This window comes from Emydura macquarii, unplaced genomic scaffold (assembly GCF_026122565.2).
Source record: "Emydura macquarii macquarii isolate MOO-44397 ecotype Brisbane River unplaced genomic scaffold, CSIRO-AGI_Emac_v2 contig_1499, whole genome shotgun sequence".
NCBI lineage: Eukaryota > Metazoa > Chordata > Testudines > Chelidae > Emydura > Emydura macquarii.
Window position 1 is genome coordinate 226,888 of NW_027131636.1, and position 26,096 is coordinate 252,983.

Consider the following 26,096-nt stretch of genomic DNA (forward strand, 5'->3'; position numbering starts at 1 on the left):
GCCAAGGGACAAGCTCCACGAATCCTGCTTGAAGTGCCTGGGCATATCCCACCAGACAGATGGTTGTAGGATTTTCAGGGGATTCCTTCCTAGGACCAAGAAAGAAAGGAATGTCAGGCTGAAACACCTCTTCATGGAGGCTGCCCTTCATCCCCAACCGCCAGGCCAGTCAGATCCAGCACCCAGTCTCTCGGTGCAGAGTGCAACAGCCTCAGTTAGAGAGTCTGCAGTGCCAAGGAAGGACTTGGCATCAAGAGACCATTGGCACTGCCATTCCTTAGCACCAAGTCAGCCTGGCATCGCTTCCACTCACTGGTGGCACGCAAGAAACATAAGAAAACGGACACAGAGCACTTGCCCACAGTGAGAACAGTGGGGAGAGACAGTGCTAACGGTGCGTGTACTGAGCTGGGGTACCCTGTGTCTACCCCACTTGAGGTAGCACCATCAACTCCAGGCCCGGAGAGGGATCTGTCAAGTCTGGTGCCAGTGAACTCCCCAATAAGCAAGAGCCAGGTGGAAGAGTTGGATCTCCCTTCCGCCCCGCACATGTTTGAGGCAGCTAGCGACCTGATAGCCATGACAGCACAGCAGTCCCCCGCCAGACCAGAAAGAGCACCGGACATAAGACCTCTGGCACCGCAGCAAAGCACGGTGTCATCTAGAGGGAAAGCAGCCATGATGCGGTACCTGTCGCCTTTTCTATGGCACTGCTCTCCAGCACAGTCTCACTTGCCACCACTGTGGTCTCCACACTTGGAGTTGCATTCATCAGATTCAGAGGCGGAGTCTTAGGTCTCCAAATGTAATGCACTGATCAGAACAGCACCGTTAAAGGCAGGAGAAGGGACTGTGAGGAGGAGTTCATAGCTGCAGGTGTCAGGCCTCTCTGCAGAGGTCCAACGAACAATACAGGACTTGCCCTTTGAAGGCTTGGGATTATTTTTGGAGTAGACAGACTCCAAACTTCAGTGTTGTCCTTGAATCTTTCAGGCTGTGAAGACTTTGGGCCTTCATACGCCAGCACCTCAGAAAAAGCACGTTAAGGCCCAACCTCCCCCACGGTTTTACCCTGCACAGGTTAGACAGGACTATTCTAGGAAACAAGGCAGGTATAACAGGCATCGGACACCTCAGCCCCTGTCCAGCCAAGGCAGGGGTTTGGCAAGACAATCCTCTGACTCCAAGCTAGCACAGCCTCCTGCAAGCCAGTGTTTCTTACCTTAGTGATTAAGTACTTCTGGCCATCCACTCATGGGATTATGCAATAGAATGACCCCAGCAAACAACCCCAGTCCCAGATGCAACTCTAGGAAATTCGGTTTACAGAGTTCAGTGGTGCCTGCTGGACTCTGCAAGCTCATCGTTGGTTAGTCTGTCAGTTTATCAAAGAAATTGATATGCACCAGCTCTGTCATTCTAAATGAAGTCTCTGCATACATTCAAACCACATGCAGTGCTTTAGATAAAATAAATAAGTTTATTAAGTACAGAAAGATTTTAAGTGATAGTAAGCCTGGGGAATATAAATCAGATTTGATCAGGAAGAAATAAAAACAAATCACATTCTAAACTAAGCTTAACACTTTCAGTAATTTACCAGTCTGTGAGCTAATGCTTGCCACAGGCTGGCTGACTCCTTCAGCCACACCCTCCCCTGTGGAGAGTTTTTCAGTTGCTTGATGTTGTCTGGTAGATGGAATGCAAGAGAGAGCTCAAGAGACCAGAATGCCTCTTCCTATAACAGTTTCCCCCACCGCTTCCTGGGGTCAGGTGATCGGCAATGTCCATCATGGTTTTTCCTCCATTTGAGCCAAATGGGCATCATCTTATCAGATACTTAGGCCAGTCCATTGTTCCTAGAAGAGCTGAGTTGTTTTAGGCATGCCTCAGTGAGGTGTGAATTACCTCTGCTTTTAGTGTTTGCCTGGATCTATTCAAGCCATGTGAGAGACACATTTGGGAATATTATTACATAGCAGAGCTTCGTTACCATACGCATGACATTGCAAGAAACATAGTACTATAACAATAATGGTCAGCATGTTATGAGCATTCCAAAACTACCTTACATGACATACTTTGCATTAAACAATACGCAGTTACACTATAAGGCTGAACATGAATGATACACAAGTCACCCCATAAGGGTGTACACGGGTGCATTGTGTCACAGGCTGTCATACCTGCAACCTGTGTTCCTCATGCTCTGAGCTGAGGGTGTAAAGGGCATAGCTGCCCCTCCCACTCTGGTTTCTTCTTACCGTCAGTGGTCTGAGCATGCTGTCAGTTCTTCCTCTGTGACTACGCAGTTAGTGTTTTCTAGTTAGCGATACTCTTTTTAGGGGGTCCTTGTACCCCTTTTACTTTTTCCCCCTACTCTCTACCTAATTTTCTTTTACTTTTTCTAAATCAGTGGACTTCAAGCTCCACCCAGTAACGTGGAAACCTATGCCTACGTCCTCTAGCTTTAAACCTTACTTGACGTGTTGCAAACTGATGCCCATGAGTGACCCTCACTCCCACTGCTGAAAGTTCTTGGGTGAGGATCACATCAGGGACAGATGTCAAATTTGCCGATGCTTCAAGACAAGAACCAAGAAGCTCAGAGAAGCACACCTCAGGTGCATCCTTCCGGAGGCTGCCTCTCACCTGGCATCAGTACCACCTTGGTCAGCTAGTATTTTTATCTACCTTCCTCATTGTTGTTACTTACCCTTGGATACGTATATACATACGTACCTCCTATGTGATTTCTATTCCTTACATCTGACGATGTGGGTTACAGCCCAAGAAAGCTTTTCCTGCAGAAATTAAAGGACTCTCGTTGTTTTTGCTGTATACAGACTAACACGGCTACCCCTCTGCAGTTTTCTTCAGTTTCCACTTCCCTCCCTTTCTCCCCATTCCTCTTCAGGGACTCCTCTCTCAAGCAACTTTTCAGTGAAATCCTCCTATGGGGAGGGGCTATGTAAGAAGTTCTTCAAGATGTGAGAGGGAAGGTGTTCTACTTCTGTTACTTCCTCATTCCAAAGGCCAAGGGAGTCCTCAGACCTATTCTGGACTTGTCACCTCAACAGATACCTCGAGAAATTGAAGTTTCTCATCGTCTCCTTTGCCTCCATCATCCCTGTGATGTTCACCTTTGCAATATGGACTGGTATATCGCTGTGTCACCCCAATCCCTTACTCCTGGAGCTGGTCTCGCACTTGCCCTGCTGTGTGAACCACCCACTCCTGGGTCAGCTCACTCACATCCTCCTGCAAACAAGCAGTTCCTACCTTAGTGAGTGAGTGCTTTTGGCCAGCCGCTCATGGGATTCTGCAATAGAATGACCCCAGGCAATATCCCCAGTCCCAGATACAACCCTAGGAACTGCTCTCTTACAGAGTTGAGTGCTGCCCACTGGACTTTGCAAGCTCATTGGTTAGTCAATTTATCAAAGAAATTGATATGCACCAGCTCTGTCCCTCTAAATGAGGGCTCTACACACAATCAAACCACATGCATTGTTTTAGATAAAACAAACAAATAGGTTTATTAAGTACAGAAAGATTTTAAGTGTTTATAAGCCAGAAGAATATATCAGGTTTGATCAGGAAGAAATAAAAAGGTTAATCACATTCTAAACTAAATCTAACACTTCAGTAGCCTTGCAATCTTCGATGTTATCTTATCACAGGCTGGTTGATCCCCGCCCCCACGGTCAATATTTCAGTTGCTTGATGTTGCTTCATAGATGGATTACAAGGGAGAGCTCCAGAAACCAAAATGCCTCTCATTTTAACAGATTCCCCTGTCCCCTTGAGGTCAGGTGATTGGCAACGTCCAGCATGGCTTCCTCCACTTGAGTCAAATGAGTATCACTTTGTCAGTTGCTCAGGCCAGTCCATTGTTTCTGTATGCTTGCCTCAGCAAGGCATGAACTCTCACTCTGCAGTCAATGTTTGTCTGGATCTGGTCCAAACAATGTGAGACACATATTTGAGAATATTACATAGCAGAACTCCATAACCATGCAGGTGACGTTGCAAGAAGTATACAATCATAACAACAATGTTCATCATGTCATGAGCTTTCCAAAAACACCTTATATGACATACTTTGCATTAAACAATATATAGTTACACTATAATGGTGAACATGAATGATACACAATCACACCATAAAGGTGTACATGGGGTACACCGTGTTGCAATCCTGTCTCTGGATCCAGGGGACTGGTACGCCACCCTCAACTTAAAGGATGCATATTTTCGTATCTCAATTTTCCAAAATTTCACAGGAGATTCCTTCACTTCATGGTTGGTGGTTGCCACTGTCAATTTATGGCACTATTCTTACCTTGATGATTGGCTTATCAAGAGCAGGTCATGGTTCCAGGGCCAGCACAGCCTCAGTCTAGTGAGATTCACCTGTCAAAACCTGGGCCTGCTCGTGCATGAGCAAAAATCAACCTTGTTCCCCGTCCAATACATAGAGTTAATCGTGGCAATTCTTGACTCCACGCAGGCCAAAACCTTTCTTCTGGAGTCCTGGTTTCGAGTAATGTCAAGCATTATCGTGGACATGCAATCTTGTCCGATCATAACTGTTCATTCATGCCTCAGACTCCTTGGTCACATTTCAGCATGCACATACGTGTTTCAACATGCTCGTCTTCGACTTCACCCCCTGCAGGCGTGGTTAGTATTGGTTCTATCTTCGAGTGATTGCTCATATCCATTCCATTATAGGTGTGTGCGCGCCCCGTGCACAGATCCCCGGAACTTTTTTCCCTTAGCTAGCCCCGCAGGGTCAGCTCCGGCGCCCCCTGGAGTGCCGCGCTCATGCCGCGGTATATAGGGCGCTGCTGACCCTGCGGCCCCTCAGTTCCTTCTTTCCGCCAGTGACGGTCAACGGAACGCCTGCCTCTTGCATTCAAACGCAAGTAGCATTCCTCACAGTTAGCCCTTTTGTTAGAGTTTTTTGTTTTAGAGATAAGATAGTTAGTAGAGTAGTTGATAGTGCCCTTAGGGGCTAGAACGGAGCCATGCCTGGCTCCACAGGCTTTAAAGCCTGCACTCAATGTGCAAAGTCCTTCCCTGTTAGTGACCCCCATGACCGTTGCCTTCGATGTCTGGGGGAATTACACAGGAAGGAAAAATGCAAAATCTGTAGGTCCTTTAAGCCCAGGACCCAGAAGGAGAGGGACGCCCGCTTGAAGGCGATCCTAATGGAATCCGCGCTCCGGCCGGACTCCGAACCATCGCGGTCCCCGGCGGCACCGAGTGTCTCATCGGTGCGGAGCGCTCCGCCGGCACCGGCATCAACGGCACCGGCATCAACGGCACCAGCATCAAAGGTACCGACATCGGCGGCACCGAGCATATCGGCACCGACGAAGAAAAAGCGGCGTGAGGCCGCTCACATGGACTCCCCCCTGTTACCGGGAAAGCAGGGGGTCCAACGGGAGATGCCCCAGCCACGTGCCGTGGAGAGGACTCCGGCACCGGCATCTCCTCGCAGAGAGCCTCCCCTGACTCCTGGGGGTAGGGGAGCGCCTCTGCAAGGGCCGTCGACACCGGAGGCTTTCGCTGCGGCTCGCGCCCTCATGGGCCTGACTACGCCTCCGTCCCCCCTCGGCCGAGGGTTCCGGGACCGGTGTCTCGGGGCAAACCCGCGTTGGGTTACCCCGGTGGGTGGCGGAGACAGGAATCGAGGTCTCCCCCCAGACGGCCAGGGAGGGTCGAGAGAGCGAGCTCCCCTCCCAGCTCCGACTCACAGTCGTCGAGCACCGCGGCACCGAGGGCGGTCCAGGGAAAAACGCTCGAGGCGAAGGAGATACAGTTCCGCCTCGAGTGGGGACAGGAGCATGGACTTGGGCACCCCGGTGCGGAGTCCCGCCGCTCAGCATTCCCCCGCACCGACAGTCTCGGCACCGAGCGCCACGGCACCGACGTCGCGTTCCAGGTCTACGTCGCGACGTCGCCGTCGGCACCGCTCCCGATCGAGATCGGGAAAGAGAACTCAAAAGTCGTCTAGAGGGAGGGGCCATGACAGCTACAGCTCTTCCAGCAGCCCCTCCCCTCGCAGGCACCGCAGACGTCGGCACCGAAGGTCCTCCTCATCGAGGAGCCGCTCCCCTTCCAGAGCTCAAAAGCACCGGCGAAGTGACTCGAGCTCAAAGAGAGGAAGGATGGAGCTGAGCCAGCAGGTGCCTGCACCAACACCTGCCTGGCCCCAGGGCCCCTGGCAATGGCCATACTGGGGGCCGTGGGGTACCCAGATGGGGCCGGGGACCACCTCTATACATACCTCGGTGGCCCCACCAATGGGCCCCACTACAGACCCACAGGAGGGTCACCCCTCTGAGGGGGAATCTGACCCAGAGGAAGGGCCATCCACAGGACCCATTCCACAGTCGTCCTCCTCTTCTCCAGACGAGGCGACGGCCAGGGATACTAGAGCCCCCTCTTTGATTTTAAAGGCCACCAGGACCTCTTGAGGAGGGTAGCAGACAATCTGGGTCTGGAAATTAAAGAGATGTCAGAGGAGGAGGATCCCCTATTTGGGGTCTCTGACACAGCAGGCCCTTCACGCTTGGCACTGCCGGTCCACGAGAGGGTTATGAAACTCGCGAAGACCCTCTGGCAAACCCCCTCCTCACTAGCTCCCACCTCGAAAGGGGCTGAGAGAAAGTACTATGTGCCAAAGGAGGGGTTTGAATTTTTGTACACCCATCCCGCTCCAGGTTCACTTATAGTAGATGCGGTGAACCAGCGGGACCGTCAAGGGGGTCAGGGTAACACCCCTAAGGACAAGGACAGCAAAAAGCTGGACCTGTTTGGGCGCAAAATGTACTCTACTGCGGCCCTACAACTGAGGGTAGCTAATCACCAGGCCCTCATGGGAAAGTACAATTTAAACTTGTGGTCCTCTTTACAGAGGTTCTCTGCGGGGCTGCCCCCCGACCAGGCCACAGATTTCGCCACGGTGACACAGGAAGGAGTGGCGGTGGCTAGGGCGGCTCTACAGTCCGCCAGTGACGCTGCGGATACAGCCAGCAGGGCGATCGCTTCGGCCATTGCCATGCGCCGCTGCTCCTGGCTCCAAGCCTCAGGGTTGACCCAGGAGGTCCAACAAGCTATGCAGGACCTCCCCTTTGACTATGCCGGTCTCTTTTCGGAGAGGACTGATGAAAAGCTTCATGCTTTAAAAGACTCTCGAGCCACCCTGAGATCCCTGGGGTTATACACGCCTCAGGCCTCGAGGCGCCAGAATAGGCCTCAGGTGCAGAGGCAACAGCAACCTCCGCTGAGGCTACCTCCTAGGCCTACCCAACCCAGGAGGGGTAGGGAGAGGTACCGGGCGCCTAACCGCCGTGACAGAGGGCCATATCAAGGGTCACAGCAAGGCCCTAATAAAGGCGGGGCACCCCATAAGAAGTTTTGACGGGGTGCACGAGGGCGGCACTTATTCCCCCCTTGGATCAACCCAGACCCTTCCTATACAGGCTCCGGCCTTACATAGCCGAGTGGGAAGCGATTACTACCGACCAATGGGTCCTCGGCATAGTTCGCAGGGGCCATGCACTGCAACTTACGGCTTCCCCCCCACAATTTCCCCCAACCCAGGCCCTCTTCAGGGACCCATCTCACGAGCAACTTCTCATACAAGAGGTCGATTCCCTCCTCATGCTGGGCGCAATAGAGGAGGTTCCTATACAGGAACAGGGGAGGGGATTCTATTCTCGGTACTTTCTGATCCCCAAGGCCAAGGGAGGTCTAAGACCTATCTTGGATCTGCGTCGCCTAAACAAGTTTATCAGGCGTTCCAGGTTCCATATGGTCTCCCTAGCTTCCATTATTCCCACCCTAGATCCAGGGGACTGGTATGCCGCCCTCGACTTGAAGGATGCATACTTCCATATAACAATCCTTCAAGACCACAGAAAATTTTTAAGGTTCATGGTAGCTGGTTTTCACTACCAGTTCTCTGCCCTGCCATTTGGCCTCTCATCTGCACCGAGAGTGTTCACAAAATGCATGGCAGTGGTAGCGGCCCACCTGCGCCGCAGAGGGGTCCAGATCTTCCCCTACCTGGACGATTGGCTGATCCGGGGCAAGTCCAGGGCCCATGTCAAGGACAGCCTAGCCCTTACTTGCGCCACGTGCACCAGACTGGGGTTGCTCATCAACGAGCAGAAGTCTACTCTCACCCCGGTGCAGCGCATAGAGTTTATAGGGGCCATATTAGACGCACGAGAGGCCAGAGCCTTCCTCCCTCAAACCAGGTTCGAGACCATGACCGCCATAATCACCGATCTTCGCAGGTCCCCCACGACGACAGCCAGGCATTGCCTTCAGCTGTTGGGACACATGGCGGCATGTACATATGTGGTGAGGCTAGCTCGCCTCAAGCTAAGGCCTCTCCAGGGGTGGCTGGCCTCAGTCTATGTACCGGCCAGACACAGACTGAACAAGGTGGTAACGGTTCCCGCCCAGGTATTGTCCTCCCTAGATTGGTGGAAGGACCCAAGGGAGGTGCTGAAAGGTGTTCCGTTCAGGGACCTAGCTCCCTCAGTCACGTTAATAACGGACGCCTCGGACAGCGGGTGGGGAGCCCACATCAGCAAAGACCTGAGCACCCAGGGGCTGTGGTCAATACAAGAGAAAGCTCTCCACATAAATGTCAGGGAGCTCAGAGCAGTCCGCTTGGCCTGCAAGGTGTTCATCAACTTCCTCAAAGACAGGACAGTTCAGGTCCTCACGGACAACACGGCGGCCATGTTTTACATCAACAGGCAAGGGGGAGCACGCTCATCGACTCTTTGCCAAGAAGCTATTCAACTTTGGGATTTTGCCGTGAGGCATGGTTTTCACATTTCTGCCTCTCACCTCCCGGGGGTCAGGAACGACGAGGCAGATCGCCTCAGCAGGTCGTTCTTACCCCGACACGACTGGTCACTGCACCCGGAGGTAGTGGCTTTCATCTTCCAGAAGTGGGGGTTCCCCAACTGGACCTGTTCGCGTCGTCCTGGAACAGGAAGTGCCCGAGGTTTTGCTCGCTCCGAGGTCGCGAGCTGGGCTCCCTTTCCGACGCGTTCCTTTTAGAATGGACGGGGGCCCTCCTATATGCGTTCCCCCCCATTCCGCTCTTGCCCAAGGTCCTCTTGAAAATCAAGAGGGACAGAGCGGATATGATACTGATTGCGCCAGCGTGGCCACGACAGCATTGGTACAGTATGCTGCTCGACCTGTCTGTCGACACGCCACTTCCACTTCCGAGGCGCTTCGACCTGCTCTCTCAAGACCAGGGTCGCCTGCTGCACCCGGACCTGGACTCCCTCCACCTGACGGCATGGAGACTCTCTGGCTGACGGAGGGGGAGAGAGCCTGCTCGGCGCAGGTCCAACATATCCTGTTGGGCTGCAGGAAACCTTCCACACAGGTCGTGTACCGGGCCAAGTGGAAGCGTTTCACTTGTTGGGCGGAATCCCAGGGTGTCCTACCGTCCACCTCGCCCATACAGGCGATATTGGAGTATCTACTCCACCTGAAGCTCCAGGGCCTAGCACTGGCGTCACTGAAAGTGCACCTGGCAGCTATTTCGGCCTTCCACATGCCAATGGAAGGGCGGTCACTATTCTCCCACCCCATGTCAGTCAGGTTCCTCAAAGGGGTGGAGAGGCTTTATCCCCAGGTCCGCGACCCGGTGCCTCCCTGGGATTTAAACCTGGTCCTTACCATGTTGACAGGACCCCCCTTCGAGCCCCTGGCTACATGCCCGCTGCTCGTCCTGTCTTGGAAGGTAGCCTTCCTGGTGGCCATTACATCGGCTAGGAGGGTCTCTGAGCTTAAAGCTTTAACATCAGAGCCCCCCTACACGGTCTTCTATAAAGATAAGGTCCAACTGAGACCACACCCAGCCTTCTTACCCAAGGTGGTGTCTCAGTTCCATTATAACCAAAATATCTTCCTCCCCGTGTTTTTTCCAAAACCGCACGGTTCGGAGGAGGAGCGGAGATGGCACCTGCTGGATGTCAGACGAGCCCTGGCCTTTTACATCGAGCGGACCAGACCATTCCGGAAGTCGACGCAGCTGTTCGTGGCAGTAGCGGACCGGATGAAGGGTTCACCTGTCTCCACCCAGTGCATCTCCACCTGGATCACCGCCTATATTAAAACCTGCTACGAGCGGGCGAAGGTGCCGCTTCCAGGAGCTGTGACAGCGCACTCAACCAGAGCCCAGGCCTCATCTGCGGCCTTCCTGGGAGGAGTGCCCCTGCAGGACATCTGCAAAGCAGCCACCTGGTCGTCGGTCCACACCTTCACGTCCCACTACGCCATCGTACAGCAGGCGAGAGAGGACGCAGGATTCGGCAGAGCAGTACTGGCAAGAGTAGCTCACCGCTGACTCCTACCCACCTCCAAGGTATGACTATTTAATCACCTATAATGGAATGGATATGAGCAATCACTCGAAGATAGAAAACAGGGTTACTTACCAGTAACTGTTGTTCTTCGAGATGTGTTGCTCATATCCATTCCAAACCCACCCCCCGTCCCCACTGTCGGAGTCGGCAGAAAGAAGGGACTGAGGGGCCGCAGGGTCAGCAGCGCCCTATATACCGCGGCATGAGCGCGGCACTCCAGGGGGCGCCGGAGCTGACCCTGCGGGGCTAGCTAAGGGAAAAAAGTTCCGGGGATCTGTGCACGGGGCGCGCACACACCTATAATGGAATGGATATGAGCAACACATCTCGAAGAACAACAGTTACTGGTAAGTAACCCTGTTTTTATGTTCCCAACAGATATAGTCTGGATCACATGGTTATAGTTCCACAGAGATTCCTGTCATCCCTCTTATGGTGGATAGACACTCGCTCAGCATAGCGGGGTGTTGCGGGATTTTTCCCCCTCAGTGAGGCTGATCTCTGATATGTCAGAGCTGGGGTGGGGAGCCCACCTCAATGATCTTTACACACAAGGTCTCTAGATGCAGGAAGATTGCGCCCTGCATATAAATATAAGGGAGCTCAAAGCAGTACGGCTGGCCTGTCAGGTGTTCCTTCCCTACCTAGCAAGCAGGGTAGTTCAAATTCTGACTAACAGTACCGCCATGGTGTTTTACATAAACAGGCAAAGTGGAATCTGGTCGTCACTTCTATATCAGGAGGCTATCCGCTTGTGGAACTTCTGCATTCAGAATGCCAGCCACACCATAGCTGCACACCTTCCAGGCTCCAGGAATGTGTTGGCAGACCTCCTCAGTCGGTCCTTCTTGTCTCGCCATGAGTGATCACTCGACCCAGAGGTGGCCAGCATGATTTTTACGAAAGTGGGGGACTCCCCAAGTGGACCTATTCACATCCAGAGAGAGCAGGAAATGTCACCAGTTCTGTTCCATCTGAGGGCTCGCCAGAGGCTCTCTGTCCGATGTTTTCCTGTTCCCATAGGTGGGCATTGATGTACGCATTTCCTCCTCTGCCGCTTCTCCATAGGATTCTGCTAAATATCAAACAGGCTACGGTGAAGGATATTCTAATAGCCCCGGCTTGGCCGTGGTAGCACTGGCTTGCTAGCCTGCTGGAGCTGTCAATAGCAACCCCACTGGAACTACCTATTTGGCCAGACATTCTGACTCAAGACCCCAGCCAACAATTGCATCCAGACCTAGCATCCGTGCACCTGACGACGTGGCTACTGCATGGCTAAATACAGAGGTGCTAAGCAGGCCCACTCAAGTCCAGCAGGTCCTTTTGGGCAGCAGGAAACCTTCTTCTAGAGCTACATACTTAGCCAAATGGAAGTGGTTTTCCAGTTAGGGCTTGCCCTCACTAGGCCTCAATACAATCAATTCTGGACTATATGCTACATCTCAAACATCAAGGCCTGGCGCTTTTGTCTCTGAAAGTACATTTGGTGGCCATTTTGGCCTTCCACCCTCTGATCCAGAATAAGTCAATTTTTCCCCATGACATCACAGTCAGATTTCTAGAGGGCCTGGAGAGGCTCTATCCACAAGTCAGTGACCCTACCCTTCCTTAGGACCTAAATTTAATTCTTACAGGACTCACAGGACCCCCCTTTGAGCAATTAGCAACCTGCTTCCTACTGCTGCTCTCATGGAAGGCTTCCTTCCTGGTGGCGATCACCTCAGCACAGACGGTTTCCGAGATCAGAGCCCTTACCTCGGAGCCTCCTTACATGATGTTTTATAAAGACAAGTTCCAGCTGCGGCCCCACCCAGCAGTCTTACCAAAGGTGGTGTCGCAGTTTCACAACAATTAAGTTATATTCTTACTGGTGTTCTTTCCCATGCCACACACATCCAATGAGGAGCAGAGAGTGCATACCCTCCATGTTAGATGGGCCCTGGCCTTCTACATTGATGTGACTAGGTTCTTTTGGAGTTTGACACAGCTTTTTGTCACAGTGGCAGAACGGATGAAAGGTCTACCAGTCTCCTCCCAGAGGATCTCGTCATGCATAACCACGTGTATTAAGTTCTGTTGTGAACAAGGAAAAGTGCCTCCGCCAACAATCATAACAGCTCACTTGATCAGGGCACAAGCCTCATCAGTGGCCTTCCTGGTGCAAGTGCTCATCCAAGTTATCTGCAGAGCGGCCACATGGTCTTCAGTCCATACTTTCACATCCCATTATGTTATCACCCAGCAGGCCCGGGACAATGCCAGCTTTGGTAGAGTGGTATTACATTTGGTACTTTCATAAACTCCAAGATCACCTCTGTGGGTATTGCTTGTGAGTCACCTAGCATGGAATCGACATGAGCAAGCAATTGAAGAATTAAAGACGGTTACTAATCTTCTGTAACTGTTGTTTTTCAAGATGTTGCTCATGTCCATTCCATGATTTGCCCCCCATCCCCTCAGTCAGAGTTGACAGCAAGAAGGAACCAAGGGGGGTATAGGGCTTAGAGCGCCTCATATACCACGACATGAGCGCAGGGCTCCAGAGGATGCCAGAGACAGCCCTACCACTAAGGCAAAACATCTCCAACAGTCGTGCACATGGGTGCGCACACACCTAGCATGGAATGGACATAAACAAGGCATCTTAAAGAACAACAGTTACAGAAGGTTAGTAACCATCTTTTCTCCTTCCACAGGCTCTCCCTCCTTTACTGGAGGTGCTACTCTCCTTGATTCCTTTTTCACCTTCAGGGGTGACCTCCTTATGGGGTCCACCCTTTCTCCACCCACAAAAAGCACTTCTGGTGAATAGGGGTTGTCTCATAATTCTGTTTCGGCCCATAAATCTTCACACCAGGGGCAACCTGATGGGATATTCTCCCAACTCTCATCCCCTTTGTTTTGTGGCAGGGGCAGTTGGTACCCCTCCCTGTCCTGATTACCCAGGGTCTCTGGTTCTCCCAGTCCTCCAGATGGCTCCTGGGGTCCCTCAATCTGTTGTTTGGGGTTCCAGTAACTACTTGACCCCAAATTTGGGTTCCCCTTCTCTCTCAGCTAATTTTGTGTTTTCTTCCTTCTCCCCTCTTTCTTTAGGAGGCCTCTCTTTTCTTTACTTTCTCCCTGGCTAATGTTCCATTGTGTAGTGTTTTCCAACCCCTCTATGTCTAGCTTCTTCCACTTTCCCAATGGTTTATTCCTCCCCACGAGGGACTCTGGACCCCAACCTGTTTTCCTAGTGGAAAGGTGCTCCAGTCTATGACTACTATGATGGGGTGAGGCAATGTGTCTACTACTCCCCAACCATTTCCATCTAAATTTGCCCTGCACTTCCAGAAGTACCTCAGATATAGGGCAGAGTTTCTTATCCCCCTGGATGTATTCAAGCCACAACCTTGCTCCCAGGACCATCCAGTGGGGTTTCACCAATTCTTTTTTAACCCGTGAACAGACTAAGGCAGTGTCGACTAGACTCCTTTGTGTATGTCTACACAGCAACTAGACGCACAGCTGGCCTATGCTACCTGACTTAGCTGTGTAGATTTCTGGGCTTGAGCTGGAGCCTGAGCTCTGCAGAGTTCCAGGGCCCAGGCCCCAGCCTGAGCCTGAAAGTTTACATAGTAATGAAACAGCCCTGCAACCTGAGCCCTGCAAGCCTGAGTTGGCTAGTATGGGCCCAACCATGCATTTTTCTTGGCTGTGTTCATGTCCTTTGGCACCAGCTCCCCACCTTCACAGAATCTGGAGATAGTTTCTTTCCCCTTCCATATCCAAATGTCCCTGCCCAATCATAGAACTCTGCAAATCCACACTCCATATAAGGGCAATCTCTTTTTATGTTTCCTTGTTGCCCACACCAATAACAGACAGAGTCCCCCTAGGTTCTTTACTCTTCTTCTCTGTGGCCTTTCCAGATGGGGAGTCTATGAACCTCCTACCCAGATTCCATCTCTTAAACTGCCAGCCCTCTTTCCAAGGAATGTCCATCTCCACAGACACTTCTGAGAGCTTGACTGCAGCAGCTAGGGTGACCAGCTGATGCCTCCTGACCCATATCCAGGTGTTCTCAAGGATGTGCCACAGGAACTGGTCTAAAATTACTGCATCCATGATCTCATCCACAATCTGAGTGTCTGGCCTCAACCGGCAGCTTGCCTGTCTTGACAGTTTCTGGGCAAATGCCCTGTGACATAACCCTATTGGCCCAAAACTTTTGCTGGTATTTTTATGTGGATAAGCCCACCTGCTTTAGGATAACTGCCTTAACCACATCATATTCCTGTGCTTGCTTGTCTCTTAGAGCCATGTAGGCCACCTGAGCTTCCCCTGCAAAGTACGGTGCTAGTTATAGAGCCAGGTTCCCTTGTCCCAACCTGAGCCCATAGCTACTCTTTAAAAAGTTACCAAGAATTATATATGTTTTGTTCCATTGTGTTTATATTTTATATAAAAACAATAAGAATAGATTTTTTTTTTAAAGTGACCAAAAATGCATGGGGATCAATCTCAGGGGCCCATCTTACAGAGGCCTTGCTGCCTGTGCCCTGCTGCTTTTCACTGCTGCAGGAATCACTGCATCTTGGAGTAGCTGCTGCTGTACATTGGCTTGCTCTCAAATAAAAACCTGTAGGCTTTTCTGTTGCCAGTCAAGCAAGGACTGCCTCTCCGGTTAGTAGTCCTGCAAGGTCTGCTGCATTGCCCGGGCTGCCGGACCTTTCCAGTGGCTTCCCTGTCGGATTCTGTTTCAACATGGATAAGACAGCTCCCAGGCAAGTCCCCATTGTAACAGGATGCAGCCCTCTGCTTCTGTCTTCTCGGATAAATGGCTCTTACACCTCCAGTCTGTAACCACTGCTGTGTACTTTGTGTTTTATCAACCATTACCCTCTTACAGTGCCATTCAGCAATTTTTATTTACAATATTATACGATCATAAGAGAGGGAAGAGGTCCCTTCACTCAGATTTTCCTTTACCCTGGCCCTGCTGGCCTTTCTCTTTCTCCCTCTCCTTCTGCTAGCTTCCCCCTTGCACTTCCTTCCTGTGCTTTTCTGCTCTTGCAGTTAATTGGCTAATTAGCTCATAGCTCTCCTCAGCCCAGGCTAATCTAGTAATTAGACATTCTTTCCCTCTCTGATGAAACTAATTGGATTTAAAGTAACCAAAGTGCAGGTTCAACTACTGGTTCTTAGCACTCTGTCACAAAGCCTTATGGCAAACTGCATTATCAGTCATGCTAATGGCAAAATGCATAGAACACAAGTACCAGCTCCCTGTTTCAGGGATATGAGCAGTTTTATCAACATCCCATGCCAGGCTTCCTGGTGGTGGCAGCAATACATGAAAAGCACCACCAATATAGAGCAAAAGCAAGCCATTAAGGACAAGGAAGCCCAAAAATTGGAACAACTTTGTCAGAAAGACTTACTCTGCAGAATTACAAATGTGCACAGCAAACCATAACTGTTAGTCCGTTATGACTATTTAAACTGGGAGGTCATGTCAAAATTCCTTTGTAAACTGGCCAAGGTGGAGTTTCATTCTTTCCTGGTGCATATGGTTGCAAGCCTGGGCCAATCTCAGACCCATTATTTTTTACTTAGGAGAAGAATTTGCTTTATGCTTACCCACCGCTGATCCCCAAGATCATTACTAAGCTGAAGTAAGGCAGAGGCAAAGTGATACTCACTGTGCTACCCTGGGCCAGACAGCCATGGTATTTGGACCTTCACATGCTATCGGTAAAGGAGCCTCTCCTGCTGCTGCCCCTCAAGAATCTGGTATCACAAGATCATGGCAGGGTGTTGCTCCTGAGCCTGAGGCTTTATATATACCCTTAATATTTGACCCAGAATAGGCACACTGTCAGAAGCAGTTCAGGATATACTACTTAATAGTAGGAAAACCTCCATAAGGGCTACTTACCTTAATAAGTGGAAGCAGTTCTCTATGGTGTTTCCCCTACGTAGGCCACTGGACTATTTCTTATGTCTAGTCTTGCTTGGTGGTCAGCTCTATCAAAGTGCATCTGACTGCAATCAGAGCATTCCCACCCCTGTATTTCTGTTATCTCTAGTCCAATCACTGCCAGATTCTTAAAAGGCCTAACTAGACAGTTCCCACCTATCAGAGACCCAATCCCACAATGGGATTTGAATGTAGTGTTATCAACTCTTATCTAGCCCCCTGTCAAACCATTAGCTTCCTGCTTTTGGTTACACGTTTCAGCAAAGGTGGCCCGTTTAGTAGGCATCACTGTGAGGAGAGTAGAACTGCTGGCATGCTCTAGGTATGGATCTTCCATACGCTGTTTTCTTCAAGGACAAGCCCACATACTCATAAGGACTGGATGTTTGTTGAGCCCTGGACTTTATGTAGATGGAAGGAGACCAGTAAGAGCTTTATTCTAAGTGTTTGCTTCATATGCAGAATGAATAAAGGGTGATCCTATAACAGCACAACAACTATATAAGTGTATCACTAGCTGCATCGTTATGTATTACAACACCAAGAATGTTACCTCTCCGAAACAGTTCTCTGCGTGTTCAACCAAAGCTCACTCAGTATTCACAGCGTTTGATAGTAATGTCCCTATTGTGGACATTTGCAGAGCAGCAACATGGGCCACAGTCTATGCCTTTGCTAGATGTTATGCAATTACTACTGTATCAAAGTAAGATGCTAATGTAGGGAAAACAGCTTTGTAGTCCCTCTTCTGATGAGACTCCTCGCTCCACCTCCAATGGAAGCTGCTTGGCAGTCATCGAGTGTAATGTACATATGCAATCATTTGAAGAAGAAGTCTTGGCGGCTCTGGCTCCTCACCTTTTTGTGACTGCTCATCTTGGAGATGTGTTGTGTGTGTTCATTGCATGACTCACCTGCCTTACCCAATGCATTAGAACCTTTCATCTAATCCAATGCGAAGGGACTTGAAGAGTGTGTGGGGCAGCTTCACTCTTTATATCTTCACCTTGGAGCAGGAAGAGCACAGGGTGCAGGCATGGCCATCACTATCAGTAACACCAGGGAAAACTCTCAGCATCAGTGCATGGGACACATGCACACCTAGTGTAATGGACATATACAACATATCTCAAAGAACAGTTTTGCAAAGTATGAGTAACTGTTTTTATGGGATAGTGCTAGCTTTTAGTGGGCTATATAAGAAAATAATTCTCATTTCCCAGATTAGTAAGTGTACTATTTAATTTAAAAAGTGTACTTTCATTTTTAGTGCAAAAAGTTGTAGATGGTTCCACCCTATGACCACTATATCAGAGCCAATGGATATTAATAAGGATGATTATGTAACTGTTGGCCCTTCAGACAGCAATATGTTGCAAATAGTCATGGCATCCCTCCACATAAGTTAATCTTAAAGGGCATTGAAGCCTTTCTGGTTAAACCTCAGTCAGGCTCTTGCACAGACTTTCTCCATGAAGTCCTGAGGAGAAATACAAGATTTTTTTATGTACTGGTAGCATGAAACTTTCTTTACATCTCTCATACACCCTCAGAAAATGGGAATCTTGAGCAAAATAACTACTTCATTCTGAGGTGAATTACAGGTAAGAATTTTTGTCCTATATCCCTTCTTTCATTCCTTCCTGGCAACAGCCTACTTGGTAAGCAGCATTATGGCTCCACCCTTCTGAAAGCAGGAGGCAAATGCATTAGAGCAATAGTTCCCTCAGTCTTCCTGTCCCACAAACTATTTTTCTCTTTCCTCTACCAAAAAAAGCCAAGACAAGACCAAGATAATTGACAAGGAGAACTACATGGAGAACTACCTGGAGGGTAAGGATAGGATACAGTGTGACGTAGACAAATTGGAGGATTGGGCCAAAAATATCTGATGTGATTCAGTAAGGACAAGTGAAGAGTCCTGCACTTAGGACAGTAAAATCCTATGCACTACTACAGACTGGGGACCGACTGGCTAGGTAGCAGTTCTGTAGAAAAGGACCTGGGGGCTACAGTGGACAAGAAGCTGGATATGAGTCAGCAGTGTGCCCTGGTTGCCAAGAAGACTAATAGCATATTTGGCTGCATTAATAGGAGCATTGCCAGCAGATCTCGGGAAGTGATTATTCCCCTCTATTCGGCATTGGTGAGGCCGCATTTGGAGTATTGTGTACAGTTTTGGGCCCTCCACTACAAAAAAGATGTGGACAAGTTGGAAAGAGTCTAGCGGAGGGCAACAAAAATGATTAGGGGGCTGGAGCAGAAGACTTATGAGAAGAGGCCGAGGGAACTAGGTTTGTTTAGTCTGCAAAAGAGAAGAATGAGGGGGGATTTGAGAACAGCCTTTAACTACCTGAAAGGGGGTTCCAGGGAGGATGGAGCTAGGCTGTTCTCAATAGCAGTAGATGACAGAACAAGAAGCAATGGTCTCAAGTTGCATTGGGGGAGATCTAGGTTGGACATTAGGAAAAGGTTTTTCACTAGGAGGGTGGTGAAGCCGTGGAATGGGTTTCCTAGGGAGGTGGTGGAATCTCCATCTTTAGAGGTGTTTAAGATGAGGCTTGACAAAACCATCACTGGGATTATTTAGCTGAGGTTGGTCCCGCTTTGAGCAGCGGGTTGGACTAGATGACCTCCTGAGGTGCCTTCCAACTCTAATATTCTATGATACTGCTCTCCCATTCCTGCTTCCATGCCAGATCCAAGTGAGAAATATTCTCCGTCACTTGAAGTCTTTAAAACAGGATTGGATATATTACTAAAAGCTATAGCTCAAACAAATTCTGAGTTTTATTTCAGGAATTCCTGGGTGAGAAATTCTTCCCTCAACCTAGCTAGTGCCTCTTGGGGCAGTGGATTTACTAGAGTTACTGAAGAAACCCTTCTGTCACTGTATTAATTTCTACACTACAACACTACAGTGGTGCAGATGCAGATGTAGATATATACCAACTAGCACTTGAGTCCCATAAAGATCTCTGTCTCCAGTCCATGGCCTTCCTTGCATTCACCTTTTGTGTCTCCCAGAGAAGGGATTTCCCTAGGATATTTCATTAAATTTCTTCTTGGACTTTTTCCCTCAGAGTTTCTCAACAGATGTGCCTCTGGGTCAAAGCATATCTTTCAGAAAGACAGTCAGACCTGACCTGTAGATATCAAGAAATGGAGAATCCAACGCTTCTCTTAGTAGTTTGTTCCAATAGTTAATTACCTTCACTGTTTAAAAAAAAAATAAATAAAATAAAGTGCCTGATTTCTAATTTAAATTTATCTAGCTTTATCTTCTGGCCATTGGTTCTTGTTATTCCTTTCTCTACCACATTAAAGAAATCTTTAATATCTGATATTTTCTCCCCATGAAGATATTTCTTCACCGTAATCAAGTCGCCTTTTAACTATCTTTTTGATAAGCTAAATAGCAAAAGCTGTTTAAATCTCTTGTAAGGAATTTTTTTAGCCCTTGAATAATTTTTGTAGCTCTTTTCTGCATCCTCTCCAATTTTTCTACATCCTTTTTAAAATGTGGACACCAGAAATGTATGCAGTATTCTAGTATGAGTCTCACCAATGCCATATACAGAGGTAAAATCACCTCCCTACTTTTCCTTACTAATCCCATGTTTATACATCACAGGATCACATTAGCCCTTTTAGCGACAGCATTGCACTAGCAGCTCCTATTGCATTGTTTGTTGGCTATGACCCATAATCCTTTTGAGAGTCACTGTATCTCCCATTCTTTATGACCTGTATTGTTTGTTCCTAAATATATGATCCTGCATTTGACTATATTAAAATGCATTTTGTTTGACTGGGCCCGCCTTGCCAAAAGATTGAAATTCCTCCAAATGACTTCCCCACCTCAACTTTGTTTAACATTCTACCACTGTTTGTGTCATCTGAAAATTTTAGGAAAAGTGATCAAGTCCCTTATTGTAGCGACAAAGAAGGATATTTCCCCAGTTTTTCCTTATTAGCTAACATGGGGATTTTATTCCTAATACAGAATTCCCCCCATTTGTACAGTGAAGTATTTGTGCCTTCTCAGTCAGAGAATCTGGAAGGAGAGGTTTCATATGGAGACCCTCAGGTCCATCCTTCAGGCCATGCACAAGGTGGTTTCCTTTGCTTAGAAGGATATGTACCTTTTTATTTACGTTTGTCCAGATCCTGGTGTTATCTGTGCTACTCATTAGTAAAAAGGATCTTGCCTCCTCCTTCTGTTGAGGAACTCAACCTATAGCTCAAGCACACTGGTGGTAATCAGTCTGACTGCTTGTCTGGGAGCCTCTGTCCTACCACCATGTCCTAATTCATTGCAACAATTGTTCAGCAATGGTGTGTGTAAACAAACTCATATCTCCTTCCAAAAGCCCTTTTCATATGGACAGAAACTCAACTCATTTTTCTGAGCCTTATACCTCAAGCCATTCACTTCCTCAAAAGGAAAATGCATTCCCTCAAAATAAAATGGGTCTCTCATCAAGACATTTCTGTTTTTATGCTTCAAGGACTATAACTAAGGCAAGTCTTGGCAGATTACCTTCTCTTGGTGGGCAAAGGACTGCTTCCTGACAGAGTATGATCAAGATGGAAAACCATGGCTTCTGGAAAACCTTGAACACAGTTTATCAGATCCTTCCTAAACTTATCCACCTTGTGGACTTGGAGGGCTAAGGTATCACTCCTTCTGCAACACAGCCGTATGGTCACTTCTGCTTCACATATGTTATCTGCTACTGTCAGCTGAATTGGTCCATGGCAGACTCTTAATTTGGCAGAGCAATACTCTAAGCACTCCCTGACAGGTGATCTCATCTCTGGGTTCCACTGGTTGCTACATCTACTGATCATCATATTTGTTGCTGGGTAGGATAGGAGAAGACAAATCTATGCTGAATAAGATTACTGTAGAGAAGTCTTACCTTTTCTATTAATTAAATATTGTAGGCAAAGTCCAAAGCACAGATTTAAGAATTTATCTGTTAATTATTATAACATAATTGTCTAAACATCTCTTCCAATGATTTGATTCTCCTTAGCTATGGAATTGTTCTACCTCATTTTACATAGAAATGGAAATTATTGGATTGAACAGTTTGATTTGAATGCTTCCTAGATTATTAGGAATTGAAGTTTTCTGCAATACTGTGTTAATTTAGTTAATTGTGTTAATTTTTAGTTAATTAAATTAATTTTGTCTAGATTTGCATCAGTGTTTTGGATGTGTCCTAAGATTTATCATAATACTTTGCCCATTCTTAACATACTAATTTTTCAAACAGGTACCTCTGCGCTAGTACTTAATCATTTAGAGAAGAATTTTTACATCATGTGTAACACCATTACCTTTTAGCACACCGCTTTGCAATATGTAATTTATATGCTAGTTAGGCACTTGCATTTGGAAATTATAGCAACTATAATAGATTTCAGAAGACTGTTCCACTAGATAATTTTTTGTTTACCTTAAACTAAAAGCTAATTCATTGCCTATTTCCTGTTGACACAGGATTGGACAGAATATGGTTAAAAAAAGATTTTGTCAGTCCATGCATGGTCTCCTCGTGTATTTTGAGAATCTAAAAATTAAAGTTGAACAAACCATTTTAGTGTGTGTGTATGTATGTATAACGTAAATGAAATGGAATTTAGTTTGCATATGGTTTACATCAACAGTATCTAGTTCTGAATGTACTGGCAAACTGAGTTTGTCAGTGTTAGGGAAGTCTAGACAATAAAAAATATATAGTAAAACCTCAGAGTTACGAACTGACCACTCAACCTCATTTGGAACCGGAAGTACGCAAATACAGTACAGTACTGTTAAACATGAACGACTAACAAAATAAAAGGAAGTTTTAAAAAAAATTTGACAAGGTAAGGAAACTGTTTCTGTGCTTGTTTCATTTCAGTTAAGATGGCCATTAGCAGCATTCTTCTTCTGCATAGTAAAGTTTCAAAGCTTTATTATGTCAATGTGCAGTTGTAAACTTTTTAAAGACCAGCCATAATTTTTTGTTCAGAGTTATGGACATTTCAGAGTTGCAAACAACCTCCATTCCCAAGGCGTTCATAACTCTGAGGTGCTACTGTACTCTAATCTTGTATATGAAAAAATAATAAAACATACCATTTATTTTTCTCTTAAATTCAGGGCAAGCATTCCAAAAAGAGTCACTGTTATCCACCCATGAACAGAGATCACCGCAGAATTATCCATGAGTTAGCTCAAATTTATGGCATTGAAAGTGTGAGCTATGACAATGAACCAAAGCGTAATGTCGTTATCACTGCAGTGAAGTATGTTATATTAATCTTTTTTATTTTAGATTCCAAAGACATTAACATCCATTAAGTAGATATGAATATTATGATGATTTCTATATTTTGTTCTGAATTTACTTTATTTGCAACTTACAAAATACATCCTTTATACTTTTTAAGTTCTATAGACACAGCTTTTAAATGGTGCCGGGGGAGGAGTGAGGGAAGGGATGCATAATCTCACATGCTTGTATTTCCATCAATTTGGGGGTATTTCTTCTGATTTCTCCTCAACCTCCCATTTTTTTAAGTATGACAAGGCAGTCCAATTGTAGTTCTTTTGACTCCCAACTGTGTTTCTGCTTTAGTTTTTAACTCTGGTCACGAGAGGTTGCTGTTCTCACTGCTGCTGATTAACTCAGAAGTGTGACCTCCTGCTCCTACTGATGGTCACTTTCTCTCCTGCCAGCTTTCCCACAGTCTGTTTTACCTCTGCAAGAGAAGGGGAAGAGGCATCAGCTAGATGCAGGGCGGAATGGGAGGAATTTTTAATGGGGGCAAAAAGAAGGGAAGTCTCCAAGGTATGAAGTGAGGGATGGGAGGAAACTCATGACAGGGACTAGAATCAGAGAAAGGGAGAGAAATTGAGTGAAAAAGAAAAGGGAGATGCCACATAAAGATGCCAGAGAAGGAATCAGGCCAACTGATCATTACCAGTCACTCTGGAAGTGGATAGCCAGATCATTAAAGTTTCTAGTATAGGGGAAACCAAGTCCTGTTTATGGGAAATTTGGTTGGTTGTTTTTTGTTTTTGTTTTTGTGGATGAGAGTTACTTCCATAGGTTTAGGGAAGCATCTCTATTTTAGGATGTTTATCCGAACTCTCAACATTTAGCTCATCACAGGCTTTACAAGGATTTTTACTGCTCATATGCTTTTGCATTGTTAGATGATTTGTTCAAATTGTCAGTTTCTGATTCAAAATCATAATACCCTAATGGGGTAGAGACTATATTATAGTGGGATTTTGGTCTACTAGAGAGCCTAAAAATTTATAATTAAAAAAAGAAACCTAACATTCACAACAATTCACCATTTTATTTGGAGAACTGATCGAAAATATGAATGTTGATTTTTTTATTTTTTTTAACTCAAGGAGTTAGTGGTAAGATACATATTTTTGCTTGTTTGACAGAGTGAAATAGCAGCAGTTTTCAAGGCATTTGCAAAAAAAAGTAAGAGAATGTAAAGTAGGTAACCCTGAGTACAGAACTCTACTGATTATAACTAGCATACACAAACACTTACTTAACAGTCAGAACACTTTTTCTTATCCCTATTGTCAATAGATTTCTGAACCATTTTCAATTTTTCTGCTATGCCAGATGAACCAGTTTGAAATGAATTTCAAGTAATGTTTAAAAGAAGGATTTGATGTGATTAATAAGAATACTTTGATTTTTTTTATGCACAACAAATCTACAAGTCTGGAGGACTGATTCTGCTCTCTTTGTATATGAGCATGGGAAAGTACGTCTCCGCCTTTCAGTTTCCTGTTTCTGTCTCCACAGAAGCAGTTCTCTGTATATTACTCCTCTGAACTCCAAAGAAAGGCCACAGACCTTTGGGGTTTTGTGACAGTTGAAGGACTTTTTCCTCACCTCCTCCTCCCGAACCTTCAGACCTCAAAGAGAAGTTATTGCAGTCAGCATTGCTGACTGCTGCAAACCTGTGACTATTAATTCTGACATCAGAGCTCTATAGCTATTATTCAATCCCACTGAGGTCAACAGTGACCAGTGGAGACAGGCACTGCCTAGATCATAAGTGAACAGGCTATTAAAGGCTCCACCCTTGAGGGTATCCACATACTGACAGAGTTGAGTTTCACAGCTTGACAATGTTCATTGAGACTGAAGATCAACAGTCAATGGAGTGCAGTACATTAGGGCCAGTTGGGCATCTGGCCAAAGAGCGTTCACCCTGCCCCTGTGAACCTTCTGTGCCTTTGGATGTGCAAACTATGCCTACCATAATGGTCATCCCAATCCATGCTTCTCCTCTGTAACCCTAATCACATTATCTCCCCCTTATCCCCACCCCCAGCAGCCTCAGACAGAAGACCTTTGCAGGGGAAAAATTGGGGGCAGTCCCCATTGCTGAATGTTGCAAGTTAGTGATTCTGACATCCAGTGGTAGGACAGTGCTCAACAAGGTGTTCAGCAATGACTGTGGACAGTTTTGTATACCATGATTAGATCTCCTACTCTAGAAAGTGTCCATGTACTGATGAAGCTAAGGGAGATAAGTGCTTCCAAAAAAATCCTCCTCCCGAGGTTCCAAAGGACAAAAGTTCTTTTTCAGGTATGTCCATTTTGTTCTCCTTAGGATTCCTTTCCTGAGAGAGAGAGAGTCTGCTCATCAAAGCCCTAACCACAACATTCAAGGAAGCTGCCAACTATATGAAACTGTTCTTCATATGTGAGATTAAAAGGAAAGGCCCCTCTACTCTAGAGGCAAAAGCAACAGAAATTCAGATAAGACCAAACTTTTGGAGGTCTCTCTTTCCCTGACAAGAAAAAAGTGCCTTGTCCTCTTAGATGAGTTTTGTTCAGACAAGTTGGCTCAGTGGATGTGAGTAGATATATACAAACTCCTCAAAATGAGAAAGGAATCAGAATTTTGAAGAGGCATTTCCTGAGGAAGTCACATCTGGAAAGGCTTTCCTTTTAAAAAAGAATAAGTATAAAAGAGTCAGTTCCTCCCATGTTACTCACAAAAGACCTTGTTGGTTCTGTGTGGCAGACAACTCTTAAATTAAATACATTAACAAAGTTTACCAAAAGCTATACAACAGGCAGCCTAGGACTGCTTTTCCGCATCTCACTCTTCCTCTGTTTGTGTATCTAAATATATTTAGATGCAATCTGTTTTCTCTCCTCTGTTCCAAGATAGTTAAGAGACTCCTCTTGTTATGCTCCCGAGATGCAGACACTATGTTCAGTTTTGGCTTTCTTCAGGCAACACTTGAAAGGGCTTTTGGAACAGGGGTTTCAGACACAGTTGTCAGTGAAGCTGCAGATCAGAGTGAACTTCAGGAAAAGATGGTAAAATGCTTCTACATTAGGCATAAGAAGAGAGAGCCAAAGTTGTTGTTATAGCTCCTTATTGGCCTTGCGGACCCTGGCTCTAGGAGATGTCTGTACGTCCTCCCTGGCAACAACTCACATATAAGCTCTGCTGATACAAGGCCAGGATCCAGGCAAGCTTCAGCTTATCTTTTGGAATCTGAATAGATGAAACTCCATGAGTCAGATACCTTGATCAACTAGTAGATGTTTGAGCTCAATCCAGGAAGGATTCTATATCTGCGTTTTATAGTGACAACTGGAAAATCTTCAGACACACCTGTTGTCAATTTAATGTTGTCAATTTCAGCCTAAACC

General features: G+C 46.9%; 1 protein-coding gene across 1 annotated transcript in view; it reads left to right on the top strand.

Annotated features, from left to right (window-relative positions):
* Window positions 1-26,096, top strand: part of NFX1 (nuclear transcription factor, X-box binding 1) — a 211,473-nt gene that overhangs the window by 174,127 nt on the left and 11,250 nt on the right. The window contains exon 22 of the mRNA XM_067554685.1: window positions 22,541-22,686. Within this exon, the coding sequence (XP_067410786.1) occupies window positions 22,541-22,686 (146 nt within the window). The remainder of the gene's footprint in view (window positions 1-22,540; window positions 22,687-26,096) is intronic.